This window comes from Corella eumyota, chromosome 1, assembly GCF_963082875.1.
Source record: "Corella eumyota chromosome 1, kaCorEumy4.1, whole genome shotgun sequence".
NCBI lineage: Eukaryota > Metazoa > Chordata > Ascidiacea > Phlebobranchia > Corellidae > Corella > Corella eumyota.
The window spans coordinates 10,240,517-10,256,530 of record NC_137490.1 but is presented as its reverse complement, the minus strand read 5'-3'; the positions used below and the strand labels follow the sequence as shown (position 1 = coordinate 10,256,530).

The following is a 16,014-nucleotide window of genomic DNA, read 5'->3' as shown; positions in this document are numbered from 1 at the left end:
GTGGTGCAGTTGGGTCAATCCAAGGTTGAATGCCGGTTGTTTTGTCTCTTTTTACATTGCCTTTACGAAGTTAGTTAAGTAAATAAGTACATCAGAATTTGTAGAAATACTACAAAGTTCTACTCAAAATCTTAAGTCTGAGTTATTCATTATGTTACAGCAAAATTAATTTGTGTTCTTACTGCATAAATTGTCAACACACTCGTCCTCCTTATCACAAAACGAGCACGATTCTCCTCTATAATGTGCAAGATATGGCAATTCAATTCCCCTAAAAACTGCTTGTTAATTTTTAAACCACAACCTACATACTTCTCTGTATCATAAAAATAATAATCTATTAAATTCTTTAAGACAAGCGATTTGCAATCATAAATAAAATATGTTATGTTTTTTTGCATAATGATTCAAGTTCTTTACCCCAAAAAGGAAAGAGCTGTGGCACAGTAGTAGGTAAATTAGATGTAAAGATATTTTTCATAATATTATGGTGTGATCATTAACAGCAAACGGAGTTGCACTTTATTGAAACAATACTTAACATAAAGTACTAAAACTACCTTGCTCCATATTGACACACCAAATATATTGCATTTTCCCGCGTGTATCCAAATACTTCAAAGTTAAGGCACGTTTTCCACGCACACCCAATTTTATATGCTTTAAACCACATCAGTTGAACGTAACTTTCACATGCACCGCTCAAGCAACTCTGTAAAGCGGGGTCAAAAAATTGTTCTTCGTCTTTCCAGGTTTTTATCTGTAATTAACATTAACATTTGTTATATGGAGTTCCTACTCATTGCAATATTAACCGGGTCGAAAACCTTAAAGATCTTATCACTTTAAAATAACTTGACAAGAGTTGTTTTTAAACAAGCTCATTTTAAACATTACACCACAACAAACCAAGTGCCCTACTTATAAAAAATTACGTAAAATAAAAAAAATTTAAGGTAGTATTTCTGTATTTATTCGCGTTATGTAATTTGCATTGCAGCATTTTATTTGTTGTTCTATTAATTTTAGTTTCCCGCCCTGGGCTTTCGTGACTTGGGCGCAACATCAGTTTGCCTAAGAAGGACATGCTCGAGGTTTTTGGCGTTGTTGCGAGTTAAGCCTAAAACCCGATGCCAATTTTTAAGTCGTCCCTCGTTAAAGATGGAAAATTAAAGTCGTCCCTCGTTAAAGATGGAAAATTAAACCAAAACCAACCACTTCTTCTGGATTGAACGTTTTTCTTCCCCATCCAATCCAAATATTTTCCCCAACGTTACTAAAATTCACAGTGTGCCTGTTAGTTTCGGACGAGAGCATGAACACACAATCTTTTACTCTATTCCAACTGTTTTCTTCTAAGTAGTAATCCCACGACTAAATTATAAATAATAAATACAATTTAAATACATAGACTACACAATCTTATTGAATGGAAATTGCTTGGTCAAGCGACATTTACGGTAAATATTATTTTTCTTAAATTTAAAGAAATGCGTTTACTAAAATATTTTTCTACGTCAGGTATATGGCTTACAAGTCTTAACATTTCGTCAGCAGTAGGATGAATTTGCGACCTTGCAGTATTATGTGAGTCTAACAGTTGTACCACTTCACTCTCTGACATATTTTCAGGACGAAAATACCTGGACTTTAAAAAAAAATTAAATTACTTTCAAATAAATAGCTTTTTATTTTTACTCAATTTTTTTAATTTTCCATTTTTACGTGTATTATTTGTATTTCTATATTGAAGTGGTGTGTTTTTGTTATAAGAATAAACAACCTGTAAACGCCAAGCTTAGAGGAAAATAGGGTGACATTGAAAAAGTCAAACTCAATAATCTTTTGCCTGTAACCTAATGCCAAGATTAATAGTATACCAATACAAAAACTATGTGTATTAATTATTGTTGCAGTTGAAAATCCTTTCTTTTGTTATAACATGTCCTTTTTTGTTTTCTGGTGGTTTAGTTATAGGCCTAAGCATATGGACCCGGCGTACCTTAATAAATTCTTCATTTTCATCCTGATTTTGTTGCACACTTATGTTGCTGTTGTAGTCATCGTCATATGATGAATACTCGGTTGTTTTATTCGCGCTTGTGGCATTATTTTTTGTTTTATTACTCTGGATATTTGGAAACATTTCAAAATATGGGTGCAACTTTTTGTCTTGGGTGTTTTCTGCATTTTCTTGTATAACAGTTTCATTGTTTTCATTTGATGAATTTACTATTAGTGAAGTATTAAAATTCCACGTTTTATTGAAATAATTTTCTGTTTTAAGACTTCTTCGATTAAAAAAATGTCGTTGAAAAAATTGAATCCCCGAAAATATATCTTTGTTTAGAATAATGTTATTCTTGAAATCTGCTTCATTTGTACTGCCTGGTGATTTAAAAAATTTACCTACCTTAGTAGCTGTTGTAAATAGCTTTAAGTTTGCCACAATTAAAAAAGACAATAAAACAAAGTAGTTTCTATTTTTAAAATTTTTCATTTTTTTTTAAACTTTTTATAATTTTTTGGTTTTTAAATTTAAAGAGCAAATGTCTTTTATTATGATGCAATAATTGTAAAGTTTGACTTATTCAAACGAAACCCTGTAAGAAAATCTTAATACCAAAGAAATGTGGTACCGAAAATCGTATGCCAGAAAACCCAGTTCCACCAAGCAGAAACATCTTCTAATAACCCCTTTTTACCTTAACTTATTTATAGCAAAGGATTTTAAGTTCTTCTTTAAAAATCGACCTAAATTTAAAAACATAAATTTTTAAAGTTTTGGTTTTCTTTCAACGGTTTATTTAGTTATATAAGCGGATACCATCGCAACATGAAAGTCCCTAAAATATATTTTACATGGGAATTTCCCGCATCGAAATAGTTTCGAAGAAAAAACATAAAACTTACGTCATCACTCACCAATTAAATTATTAATTTTTTTATCAAATTGTACTTCCTTAAATTATATTTAGCATAACTGAACTTAAGAAAAACAGGCAAAGTTATCTATCTTATCTTTAACTTATGTTGTTAAGTCAAGTCTGGGGCAGTTGGTAAAATCCGGATCCTTATGGATATTGCCAGATATTTTTTTATATGCAATTATGCTCAAAATTAAATGTTCTGAATACTTTTAAACTGTTTAGTACAGCAAAACTTGCCCATAATTTATGTTTTGGTACTAATTACTATATTAAAACCTGCAGATAACATTTATTTTTGTATTAAAATATGTTTATCACAGATATTTTTATATTTCCTACTATACAGTAAAAACTGTATCACGGATATTTTTATTTCGGTTGAAATATATAGTTAAACTGTATCACAGATATTTGTATATTAGTTAACATATTGTGTTATATCCGTTATCAATTTATTAAAATTTTCAAAATTGATTTATTAGCGGGAGATCACTTTTAGTGAGCATTGGCGTCTAATGCTATCTTTCGGCTGCGGAAGATTTTTTACTCCCAATCTTATTGATTATATAAAAATATCTGTAATACAGTTTTAAGTAATGATAGCCGTTATAAAAATATCCGTGATACAGTTTTACTGTATATTAACCGATACCAAAATATCCTTAAACGATATTAAAATATCTGTGATACAGTTTTAACTACCGGCACAGTTTTAACTTACCGGCAGCGTTTTACCCACACCCCAAGTCTGGGGCTAATGCAGTTAGTGTATTATCTGTCACTGTCAGACTGTCATTCTGTCAATGTAATTTGACAACTTGATTTTAATTTTTATCTTTTTAGCGGGTTAAAAACTTGCTAATAAAAGTAATGGATTTTCTTGAAATAGAAAAATATTATGTCCTAACAAGAGATTTATGTGTTAATCGCGTACTTCAAGATTTAAAAGTAAGATATGATGAATCCACCTCAAGTCTCACTGAATTGTTGAAAGGTAATTTATTTTATCAAGGGAAGTAATTAATGCTGTGTTACTTCGTGGTTTAATATCATAATATATCTTGATTTTCGGCATAGTGTAGTGGACTAGTGTTTAGAACACGTAGGTTCACCACCCGAGGTCTTAGACTTGAATCCCACTGCTACTGTGCTGTAGCATCTTTAATTAAGTTTCTATAACTGGTGTAAACTAATTAATCTTATGGCATTTTAAAATCTGGTATTAATTAACTATCAAATTTACCTCAAAACCAAAACAATTTGTGACTAGGTACACCTTTACTGTAGTGTTAATAACTTAAATAAATACTATAACCTTTTTGAACCTGTCATTTAAATAAAATTGTATGCTTAAAGCTCAAGTAATAAATAATAAGATTTTAATAAGTATTCCTTCCCGTTAAGAATTTTTAATAGGCCTATGGTAAAAATAAATAAAACGAAGTTTTGTGTACCAAATAACTATGTATAGTTTAAAAATCTATGTATATAAATAATAGCATTGTCATTAGATTTAATGTACAATATATTCATATTAAAAGTTTTATTAAATAGGTACCATCTTAAAAGAAATTAGAAGCAGTGTTCCACCTTTGCCAGAAATTGTCATTTGCAAAGATATAGATGGATTAAATGTTATTGAATGTAACATCAATGATGTTGACAATATTTCAAAGGTACTTCGTGATACTAATTAATTTGTTACAAAATATTTATGATTAAAACATGTATTTTTTAAGATTTTAACTTATCAACTTGAAGAATTTTTTACAGAGTACAATGGATTTGCTTATTGCGATTTCTAGTTGCAAAGAAAGATTTAAAGTTTTTCAAAATAAAATTAAGTTGGCAGATGGCTTAAACTTTAAACCTGGAGATTTAGTTTTTATTAAAATCCCACATCATCAAGGCGAATTTAAAGGTTAAACAGCTAACTTAGTAGAATATTTCACCCTAATAACAAATACTTTTTGGAACCATTGGGTTAGGACATTTGGCTTTACCACAGTTTTTAAAACCTGTTGTGCAAAACAAGAAAGCAATTAAAGACTGGGTTGAAGTAACAAATATTACCATATGTTTAGGCTGTTAAGTTAGCCTTTCCATTTCAAGGACATGTTAAAATAAAAAAAGTAAACAATTTTTATAATTATATAGGTAAAATAAGATACAAGGGACCAACAAACAATCAACATGGAGTATATTTTGGGATTGAATTAATTGAAGGAAAGGGAAAGGGAAATTCCAATGGCATATTGGGGACTACAAGGTAAAAATTAAAAAATTTGATTTGGCAGTTGTTGGGAAACCCTGTTTTAATACGAATATTAAAATGTCTTATTCTGAAGCTCTTAAGTTTTTGCAGTTTAAAAAAATATTTTTGGGCCGGAAAACCTGTGTCCCAACTGTTTTTTTTTTTTTTTTTTTTACCCCTTATCTATATAGAATTATAAATAACATGCATTAAAGTTGTCAATTAGGGGTTATGTAAAAATTAAAATAAAATCTAATTTATAGGTGTGGGTGTGTGTGTTATTATGGTTTTGATATGCTGTTATTTTGACACATAAATGAACACAGTGTAAATTATTAAGTTTTTTAAACTTTTTTTTTGTAATAAAAAAGTTCAACCCTAAAGATTTTAAAGATTAATAACTTCCTTTTATTATTTTACTATATTTTTTAAAACTAAACCCTACCTACCATAACCTACTACCAAAATGATTCTATTTAGTTTCTGTATTGCATTTGTTCTGCTAGCCTAAATATAATTGTTTAAAAGTATTATATATTTTTAGATACTTTGAATGCCCAGAGGATTGTGGGGTGTTTGTTGCATTAAATCGGGTAACTTCGGTTGCTCAAAAATCACAGGACGTTCCCGTACCCGCTCCAAGGTCACAGACTTCCAGAAAAATAAAAAATTCTGGATCCTCCTCATTCATGACAAACAGTTCAGGTTGCACAATTTTGCATTTCTTAAGCAAAATAATATGAAATTGCACTTACTTTATAATTTTTTTGTATAATAAAGTTAAAGAGAAGTAGTAGCCTATTTATCAAGTTTTAAAAATTTTATTTTTGTTTAGTAACTATAATTTATCTATTTGAAAAAAAAATATCTGCAATAGAAAATATTTAAACAGCCATAAAATAAAAAATTTATCATAAAACTTAGACCCTTATTAAATTTTAAGCATCAACAAGTTTATTACCACAAAGTAAGTCAATTATCGGGATTTCAAAACAAGAACTTCAGAGACTTGAGGTTCAACTGGGGATGGAAGTTTATATTTTTACCCAAGTTAATGGGAGAGAAAGTCAAGAAAGGGGAATTGTCAGATTTCTAGGTATCAACATTGTCCCCCTCAATAATTAGTGACAAATTTAAATATATATTCTTAATCCGCTTAATTTTGTTTTATTGCAAAATGTATATTATTAAATATATATTTGTTATTAGTAATCAGAGTATCATTATTAAGAAAATTGACTGTTTGAACAATAAAAATGTAAAAGTTGTATATTTAAATATTGACTAACCATATAGTAGCTTTATTTATTTGTGATAAACGGCATTATTTAAAACCCAATTAAAAACAAATGATAAAAGCATCACTGTGTAGGTAAAACAGTTTGCATTATACTTTTTTATTTTCCGTTAACAGAGTAGAATTATATTTGTTTTAGGGAGATTACCAGAAGAGCTACCAACCACTGATATCTATGTTGGAATTGAACTTTTTAATGCAACCGGAAATGGACGGGGTGTGTTTAATAAAAGACATTTGTTTAAAACGGAAATAAACCATGCAGCACTCGTCCCCTTAAGTGGAGTTTTACCTGCACACACTTTTGATCTAACTCCCGCTCTTGTGCCACATAACAAAGTATCGGTATGCCCAAGTTTTGCCAATTTTTTTTCATAGAATGTTTTGTTAGGTTTTAATGCTTGTGCTTATAGCTTGTCAAGTTATTTTATTTATTGAAAAGCTCAAAATATTAACCCTTTTTATTAATGTGCCAAGTTTGGCTAAAATTTGGGGTTACATTAGTTCTGCCAACCCAGTCTAGAGTTGCCTTTGACAGTTTTAAATAATATAGATCTTCTTGTAAAATACCTAATATTTCAGTTGGTTTTTGGCCCCATTGAATCAGAGAAGATTGAACCCATGACTTTAGCAAAAACTCACAACTTCAACTTTTTTATTTTAACATAATTATATAAACTAACTTAACTACAATTTAAAAAAAAGCCTATTTGTGTTATTATTTTTTTAATTTATGATTGAATTCCTCAGGAGAGTGAATATGTACGAATTCTGCGACATACCAACATGGTTGAGCAACCCTTAATAGATTCTTCTAATCGGATGAGAAAGTCTTATTCCGACCCTTATAGTTATGGTAAATCTAAAAAGCCCGAGAAAAATCCATCACAAAAATTAATTTCTGAAGCCTCAATATCTAGAAGACCTCAAAAGTTACCAGATTTTAAGCATATGACAAGAGGTAAACCAGATGGTGGCACACTTGTATCTGATTTGGATGACTATCCCAACATGGATATTTATGCCAGTGGAAATAACAGCAGCACAATAAAAAAAGAAGAAAAACTTGAAAATTTAAACAAGCCACCAATTGTAAGTTCAAATATATATTTTCTGTTTAATCCACACTTTTTTTTTAATCTAATTAGCAGGGTAATTAGAAGTCTAAAAGCCTGAGACTAGACCAGGAGCTAGAAAAACTTATGTTTAGTTTGTGTAGTCCGGTTTCTCACATTGACGATAAATAAATATATATCTATAGAAATAAAATTATAAAACAGAAAACTCTCTGGACATGTCTCTTTTTTTTAAAATATCCTTAAACCCTAACCTTTTTTTTTTATTAGATATTTCCTACACCTGATCCAACACATCTATATCTAGGTTTGAGATTTTTTAAACTTTTTAGATCAATTTTTTTTTTAATTATTCAATATATATTGATTGAATAATATTTGGATTAAATTTTATGTTTTAGAATAAAATAGGCTTTGATTACTTTAAAAAGAAAATTACTTTGTATAAATTACATATGTAAAGTTATTGCTTTTCTATTAGATCCCTGCAACTTATTTGAGGTAGGACATGTTGTTGAGGTTTCAAATGGGCTGAACAATGTAAGTGACATTGGGATTATTGGAACAGTTTATGGGGTCATTCGCTGGATTGAAAAAGTTGGTAAAGATGGTGCAGTGAGGGTAAATATTAATCTCATTTTGTCTTAAACCATTCCACTTTTAAAAAGATTTTTAATTACATTTGAAAAATCTCTAGTTGGTCGAAGTCATGACTATATCAACATGAACATATTTAAAATTTTGCCCGCATTGGGAAATTTTGTCTTAGTGTAAGTACGATATTCCTACTGCTTTTCTGTTTTAGAGTCCTTTGATAAGGTGCTATTGCTACTTCTTATAGCAAAGCAAAACATTAATCAGTAAAAGATGGTCATGCAGTAAAACTAAGCAATATTTATTTGAAACTACCACATTTATTTAAAACTACCACAAAATGTTAATATATGTTAATGTTTAAGCTTTCATTAAGTCTTCCCAACTAAAACGAAAAAAAAAAAATCACACCCATTTTTGTTTATATTTTAAAGGATTTGATAGCTGGGATTGAGTTAGAAAATGCATTGCAGGGTTGCACCGATGGTACTTTTGGTGGCACTAGGTATTTTAACTGCTCTGCAGGCAGGGCACTGTTTGTTCCACTTAAGTATTGTGAAAAGGATTCCAGGTTTAGTGATCAAACATTTTTTAACCAATCAGGTATAATTTTACAAAGTTAAATTTTTAATAAATGAAATGTCTTTACATAAAAAAAAAAACTAACTTATTAAAAATGTCAAGTGCAACAAATAGTGTAATTTTATCATTGTTCGTGTCTTTGGGTAATTTTGCCTTGGCAGATAATTGATTTCTTTTTGTATTTACTATTACAATATGGGGTTGGAAATCTAGTGACTAGTCCTAGGTATCATGGTTGGTAGTTAATGATCAATGGCCGGCATTTTACTATTGTCTGCCATAATTTACTCACACACCACTAATGACAGTTATTTGTTTGCATATATATTGGACATATAAATATATACAAGAATAAATCATCTACCAAGCTTTATTATATGTAGATTATGTAAACATTTATACGACAACACTGTACCTAAGTGTATACAAAATATCAAGTACTCATATAAATTTATAGACCTATTTCAAGTCTCCAAACCACAGCCAAAACAAAAGATGAAACATTTTGGGAATTTTACGTCGCGACGAATACCAGGAACAGTTGAACCACCTAAAAAATTAACTGATAAAATGACTGGAAAGGAAAAGGGAATCCAAGGACATTATAATTCCTGCTATCTTGACAGTACATTATTTAGGTAATAGCCTATTCTTAAATTAAACTTTGAAAAGTGTTTTTATATTTTTATTATTTTAACAATTAATCTTTTTTAGCATGTTTGCCTACTCCCACTGTCTTGATAGTATTTTATATCGCAAGTGCAATGAAGATGACATTGTTCAATACAATCAAGTTCAGAAGGTTCTTTGTATAACCTATATTAAAAAAAATTGTCTAAGTCTAATGAGTTTATTACTTATATTTTAATATATCTAACTTAAAATTGTTGTTACTGTAAAAATAGTTAAGATTTAATTCTAATACGTATTTTTGTGTTGAAAGGTCTTAAAAGAGGATATTGTAAACCCGTTAAGGGAAAACAATTTTGTAAGAGCTGATCGTGTTATGTTGTTACGAGAGTTATTAGATGAGTTAGGTTCGGTTACTGGATTAACCAATGAAGAAAAAGATCCAGAAGAATTTCTACAAACTTTACTCAATCATGTAAGTGTGCTACCATAGGCTTAAACTACTATAAGACCTTTCTAATATAGGTGAGCTTGACACAAATTTTCAATTACAGGTGTTTAAAGCTGCTCCATTATTTGAACTTCGCCAAGGGGACTCCAACCACATTCAAGAATGTTATTTTTATCAAATATTTATTGATAAGGACGAAAAAATGGTATTGCCATGCACCCAAGTTCTTATTGAACAGTCATTTTTGGCTTCAGATTTAAAATTCCAAGATGTTCCTGTCTGCTTAATTGTGCAAATGCCAAGGTAAGTAATATTTATATATTTAAACTAACTGTTAAAGTAAAAAAAATATGATACTAAACAAAATATGTTAAAAATGCAATTTTACATCAAATAACAACAAAAATTTTTGTCCAGATTTGGGAAAGATTACAAAATGTACAACCGTGTGATTCCAAGCCTAACATTGGATATAACAGACATGGTGGAAAAACTGCCAAGAAGTTGCATTGTGTGCGGTTGTTTGGCTGAATTTGAATGCAAGCAATGCTCTATAGAACGTTCAATGCAGGTGTTATTGCAAGTTTACTAGTACTTTATTAATATTCATAGCATTACTGTTAATCATATAAAAGTATAAGTATAGTATACCAAAACAAAATAACAATATAAATAAAATAATTAAATAGTAAAATAAGATAGTGATTCATAAAAAATAGTTTTCATTAATATATTAATTTTTAAATTATATCGCTTTTTAAAAGGATCACATAAGTTCTTATTGTATACAATGTGCTGAAAGATGTCATCAACATCCCATGAGAAGACAACATAAGTATAAAAACATTGGAGTTTGTGATGAATACAGGTTGGTTTAAAACATTTCCTACGATATATAAAAATTAATTTCAATATGCTAAATAATGATTTTTTAAATAGATCCTATATAGCACAAGTTGGAGAAAAACCAGTAGAACGACAGCTTTTGGAGTTATATGCTGTTGTTTGTATTGAAACTAGTCATTATGTTTCCTTCGCCAAGTAAGTAAAGTTTGGAAGAGTTATATTTATTTACATTGATCATAATTAGAAGTTAGTAGAAATACAATTTGGAAATACTTCAAACTTTAAAGTTGGACAAAAATAAAATAGTAAATGTAATGTAAGTATTCCCAATTTTTCGCAAAAAAGGATTTTTAATGTAAACTAAATCGCATTAGGCGATTTTATTTTTAAAAAATCCCATTTTTATTATAAAATAAATGCTTTTTATCTTAGATGTGGGGATGGCCATGAGGCAAAGTGGTGCTTCTTCGACAGTATGGCTGACCGTGTGGGTGAGCAATCGGGGTATAACATTCCAGAAGTTAAACCATGTGAACAGTTTGAGGAATGGCTTAAAATGGATCATAATAAACTGCTAGAAATTGACCAAAAAGCTATGCCTGAACATATGAGAAGATTATTGTGTGATGCTTACATGTGTTTGTATCAGAGTAGAGATATGATGTGTTATACATAGTGAAAAAATACTGCTGAAACTGTATATGTTAATAATATTTTTAACAGAGTTTTTAATTTTATTTTTTTGTGAAAACTTGACTTTTTTACTTAAAATCATCGTTTCAAAAACATTTTTAGCACAGCTTAATTTTTAATGAAATATATGTTTTTTTACTGTATTTTACTATTACAGTACATACTGTTTAAATATTATTTATATTTACAATAAAATAGACATTTACTTGGTATGAGACTAAAAACTGAAAAATGTAAATATAGTTTCAATAAAAAAATTTTAAGTTTTTATTATCAATTTTTATTGAAAACTTTTCACTTTTATTTATTATCCCTAAAAAAATTCTTTCTTTTTTCATGTACAATAGAAATATTTATTGTATTTTTAATAATCAAAAAGAAAAAACATTGAACCAGGATTTTCAAACAAATGATGAGTCTGAACTTTATAAATAGACTGTGATAATTTTATCATTCCAAAAAATTTATTTTGGTCCAAGCATGTCCTCAGGTTGAACCCACTTATCAAACTCCTCTGAAGTTAAAAGCCCCAAATCTAATGCAGTTTGTTTAAGCGTAGTCCCATTCTTATGAGCAGTTTTGGCTATTTTTGCAGCAGAATCATACCTAAGTAAAAATTTATCAAGGGTTATAATCGGCAGCGTGGTGTAGTGGTAAGAACACTTGCTACACCACACATGAGGCCCCCTTAAGTAAGGTGCTATAAATGGTATAAACTCCTGCTGAGCCAGCACTTAATCAACAGCATAATTATCACGCAATTATAATCTATAATATCCCTAGTTAAAAAAGGTATAATAATTAGAATTATGTTTAAAGAACTCACCCAATGTGGGGATTCAATGCTGTGACTAACATAAGAGATTCATGAAGTAAATTCGAAATTCTGTCTTCATTTGCAACTATTCCTTCAACACAATTTTTAGCGAAAGATACACAAGAATCACCAATTAGACGAGATGATCTAATACAGAAATTATTAATTTTGTTTGATGATAAGCAAGTATGTATTGGTGGACACAGTAATTTGTTAAAAGTAACATATTGAGCAGCGGCTTTCCTACATGTGTTTCAGAGACTAATTTTTACAGCTTTAATGTAGGTGCACTAATGGAAGGCGCTTTTAATAGTACTTGCTCTTACCGAGGCAAAAATCAATTCCATTATTGATAATAACCAAAACTGTTGACAAAAATCCGGTTGAGGTAAGAAAATGTTTTTTTAAATTTAGGCTGTAAAGTCGGCTTTTTCACATCATTGAAAAAGGTGGACAAAGCTTATATATAATTTTATCAAATATGCAAAACACTTTTTTTTAACAGCAATACCTTAATACATTCGAAACCATCATAGGTTTAAAAACATTTAGTTCAAAATGGCCATTAGCTCCACCTACAGATACAGCTACATGATTGCCCATAACTTGTGCACAAACCATTGTGATTGCTTCACATTGTGTTGGGTTTACTTTACCTAAATAAACATATATAAACATATAATTTATTAAAATATTGTTCTAAAATTAAAAAACAGAAAAAATATATATTTTATCACCTGGCATAATGCTACTTCCAGGTTCATTTTCGGGTAAAGAAATTTCTCCTAATCCACATCTGGGCCCAGAAGCTAAAAATCTAAAAACAATTAGAAGGATAAAAAATGAAATATAACACCATAACTAAAAACAGACTAATTTTACTTATAATAAAAATTAAATTTTAAAAAGTATTTTTAAAATTTGTTAGGTAACATAACTTTGCTAACCTTATATCATTACCAATCTTCATGAGGGAACAAGCCACAGTGTTTAAAGCACCACTAATTTCAACTAATGCATCATGAGCTGCTAGGGCTTCAAATTTGTTTGGGGCAGTCACAAATGGAAGCCCTGGAAGATTTTAAATTTTAGTTACTGTATTTAACAAATCGAGAGAAAATTATTTTTTTAGAATTTTTTTTTTTTTTAAATAAAAATTTAGTTAACTGATAGATGTTAAAGTAAATTTAGTTTAATATTTATTTTCACATAAATGTATCACTAACCCGTTAAATCGGCTACGGTAGAAGCAACCTTTTCAGCAAACCCAATCCTTGTGTTTAAACCAGTTCCTACGGCTGTACCTCCAGCAGCAAGCTCATAAATTCTTGGAAGGCACAACTCAATACGATCAATACCATTCTTTAACTGTTGAACATAGGCAGAAAATTCCTGACCCAAGGTCAATGGTGTTGCATCCTGAAAAAGAAATTAATAAATAGTAGAACTACATGTTTACAAATAACTTTTTTTGTTTAAAATATTTTCAAGTATAGTTACTTATCAATCTCATATTGTAAGCTTTTAAATAACATTGCATAAAATATACCTTTTAGAATCTTAATACAAATATATAACACAAAAGGAATACTATCAAAAATTATACTTGAGTATGTGTTCTTCCAATCTTAACAATATTCTGAAATTGGTCAACTTTTGCCTGAAGTGCATTTAACAAAATTTTTATTCCTGGTAATAATGTAATTTGAACCGATCTGGCTACTGCAATGTGCATAGCTGTTGGATATGTATCGTTTGAGCTCTGAAATCATAAATTAGAGTGTTTTTAATAAACTTTTTTCAACAATAAATTGTTATTTTTATTAAAATGAAAAAAATAAGAAATTTGGAAAAAATCTATATATACATTAAGAAATATGTTTTTTGTGCAAAAGATATTCATCTGTTAAAAGGGTGTTTAGTAAGAACATTTGCCGTTACTACATGAGGTCTTTGGTTTAATTCCCACTGCCTTTATGATGTTGTACTAAGCGCTATCAACAGTATAAACTTCTGCTTGGCCAACAAAAGTCAATTAGCAGATTAACCATTAAGAAAAATAGTTAATAAGATCCGAAATTGTAAAAGTCAGATTTTCCAGTTTGAGATGCATATACTACATGATAAAAAAAACACCTTTAAACTATCTATAAACTTACTTGACTTTTATTGACATGGTCATTTGGATGAACAGGGGTTTTGCTTCCAAGCTCTCCTCCAAGAATTTGAATAGCTCTATTTGCCAAAACTTCATTAACGTTCATGTTCGATTGTGTGCCACTGCCAGTTTGCCATATTACTAAAGGAAAGTGAGAGTCTAACTTTCCCGATATAACCTAATAAAAAAGCCAGCTTATATCTTATCCATTCTGGGTTAATAAAAAGTCATGGTAACCCAAGATTTGTTGGGATACAATTATTTTTTTTATCCAATAATCCCATTGATTTAAAACTTAAGTTGAGGTAAAATTTGTTACCAGAATCAGTCTAAAGTTGCATTTAGCAGTTTTAGATACAATATAATATAATTAGTTTTTTTCTTACCACTACACTACAGCAACGATTGAAAATTTATCCAATGAACTAATAGGGCAAAAGGTGGCACAATTTTAGACTAAACATTTTATTAATCGATTATTATTGTTAAACAAACAATTCATAATTAATTTTTATATATATAAATTTTAATTTATAGAAATTTTTACTTCATCAGCTGCTTCAATAACAGCATTAGAGATGTTTTCTGGTAAACCAAATTCTTTATTTACTTGTGCAGCAGCTTTTTTAAGAATAGCAAATGCATGAATTACTTCAATCTGTTTAAAAAAAAAAAGGTTTGTAATAGGCTAGGTATTTTTAATACAAGTCAATAAGAAGCATTATTAACAACCTAGAAATAGACAGATAGAGGTAGTACATAAGGGGCCATAATAATATGTCAAATCACACGAATATCATTTAAAAAAAAATAACTATGCTTAACACAGCATGATTGGTCCTGGAATTAAAATTGTATAAGGAATAATTTAGTAGTAGTTATATGTAAATAAAATATATGTCAAATTGCCTATTAATGTAATTACAAAAAATTTTTTCATATTATTATCTTTCTAAATACCGGCATTTGCTCAGCTGGTCCCCCAATTTTAAAGTTCATCATTGATCGTGCTGTATTAGCACCATAATATCTGCTATTTTCTACTTTAAGATCCCCAAAACTATCAGTTTCAATTCGAAATAAAGGTTCACTCGTCTTTTTAACAAAAGTAAAACTTTTATGTTTACCATAAACCCATATCCATTAAATATCGCTTTAAGTCCAGTTAAGCCTAATATTTAGCTAACAAAATTAATAAAAGCATAGGCTCCGTATAAATTGTGTTACTAATTATTTATACAATTTTTGCATATAAATCAGGCAAAACTATGTCAGATTTAAATCATTTTTTAATATTTAAATAGTCTACTATACCATAGTTCTGTAAAAGTTTGTTTCTGATTTTGTCAATAAGTTATTAAAAGTTTTCTTGGCAGTTGTTGGTACAAATTTGATAAAATTTTTAACAAATTTCGATCCATAAAAAGAGCGACTTCCCAGCATTGGCAACATGATGACGTAAACCGGACCTAGCCACAACAGACCGACAAAGAAAAAAAGAAAAAAAAGGTCTGATTGCAGTTTATTGAAATAACTACTTTAACACCACGTTGAGACGTTTAAAACGTTATCATAAACTCAAAGATTAATAAAAAAAACTGTAACTTAAAAACCGTGCATAAATCTCTTTATTTTAAAATAATAAGATCTGTGACACTTTAAGGTCCTAAAACCTTGGATATTTTA

The 16,014-nt window shown here is 29.3% G+C and overlaps 2 protein-coding genes across 3 annotated transcripts; one reads left to right on the top strand and one right to left on the bottom strand.

Annotated features, from left to right (window-relative positions):
- The first annotated feature begins 3,386 nt into the window (after positions 1 to 3,386).
- Positions 3,387 to 11,751, top strand: LOC145763351 (ubiquitin carboxyl-terminal hydrolase CYLD-like). Of its 2 annotated transcripts, none has more exons than XM_082574786.1 (19): positions 3,387 to 3,924; positions 4,485 to 4,606; positions 4,704 to 4,851; positions 5,088 to 5,199; positions 5,729 to 5,889; positions 6,128 to 6,280; positions 6,621 to 6,826; positions 7,232 to 7,573; positions 7,828 to 7,864; positions 8,039 to 8,178; positions 8,586 to 8,754; positions 9,203 to 9,371; positions 9,448 to 9,535; positions 9,677 to 9,838; positions 9,918 to 10,117; positions 10,232 to 10,385; positions 10,579 to 10,682; positions 10,754 to 10,855; positions 11,093 to 11,751. In XM_082574786.1, exons 1-19 carry the CDS (start codon positions 3,801 to 3,803, stop codon positions 11,334 to 11,336), a joined length of 2,937 nt encoding a protein of 978 aa, XP_082430912.1. In that variant the 5' UTR covers positions 3,387 to 3,800; the 3' UTR covers positions 11,337 to 11,751. The 2 variants fall into 2 exon arrangements, with proteins under 2 accessions (XP_082430912.1, XP_082430911.1); XM_082574785.1 differs by having other exon boundaries at positions 3,388 to 3,924; positions 9,191 to 9,371.
- On the bottom strand, positions 11,670 to 15,962 carry LOC145763352 (putative fumarate hydratase, mitochondrial). Its single transcript, XM_082574787.1, has 11 exons — positions 15,643 to 15,962; positions 15,289 to 15,423; positions 14,876 to 14,986; positions 14,330 to 14,506; positions 13,777 to 13,932; positions 13,397 to 13,589; positions 13,118 to 13,241; positions 12,908 to 12,987; positions 12,682 to 12,826; positions 12,180 to 12,317; positions 11,670 to 11,959 (listed from the first exon to the last, which is right to left on the bottom strand). Exons 1-11 carry the CDS (start codon positions 15,778 to 15,780, stop codon positions 11,818 to 11,820), a joined length of 1,539 nt encoding a protein of 512 aa, XP_082430913.1. The 5' UTR covers positions 15,781 to 15,962; the 3' UTR covers positions 11,670 to 11,817.
- Between the last annotated feature and the right edge of the window lie 52 nt (positions 15,963 to 16,014).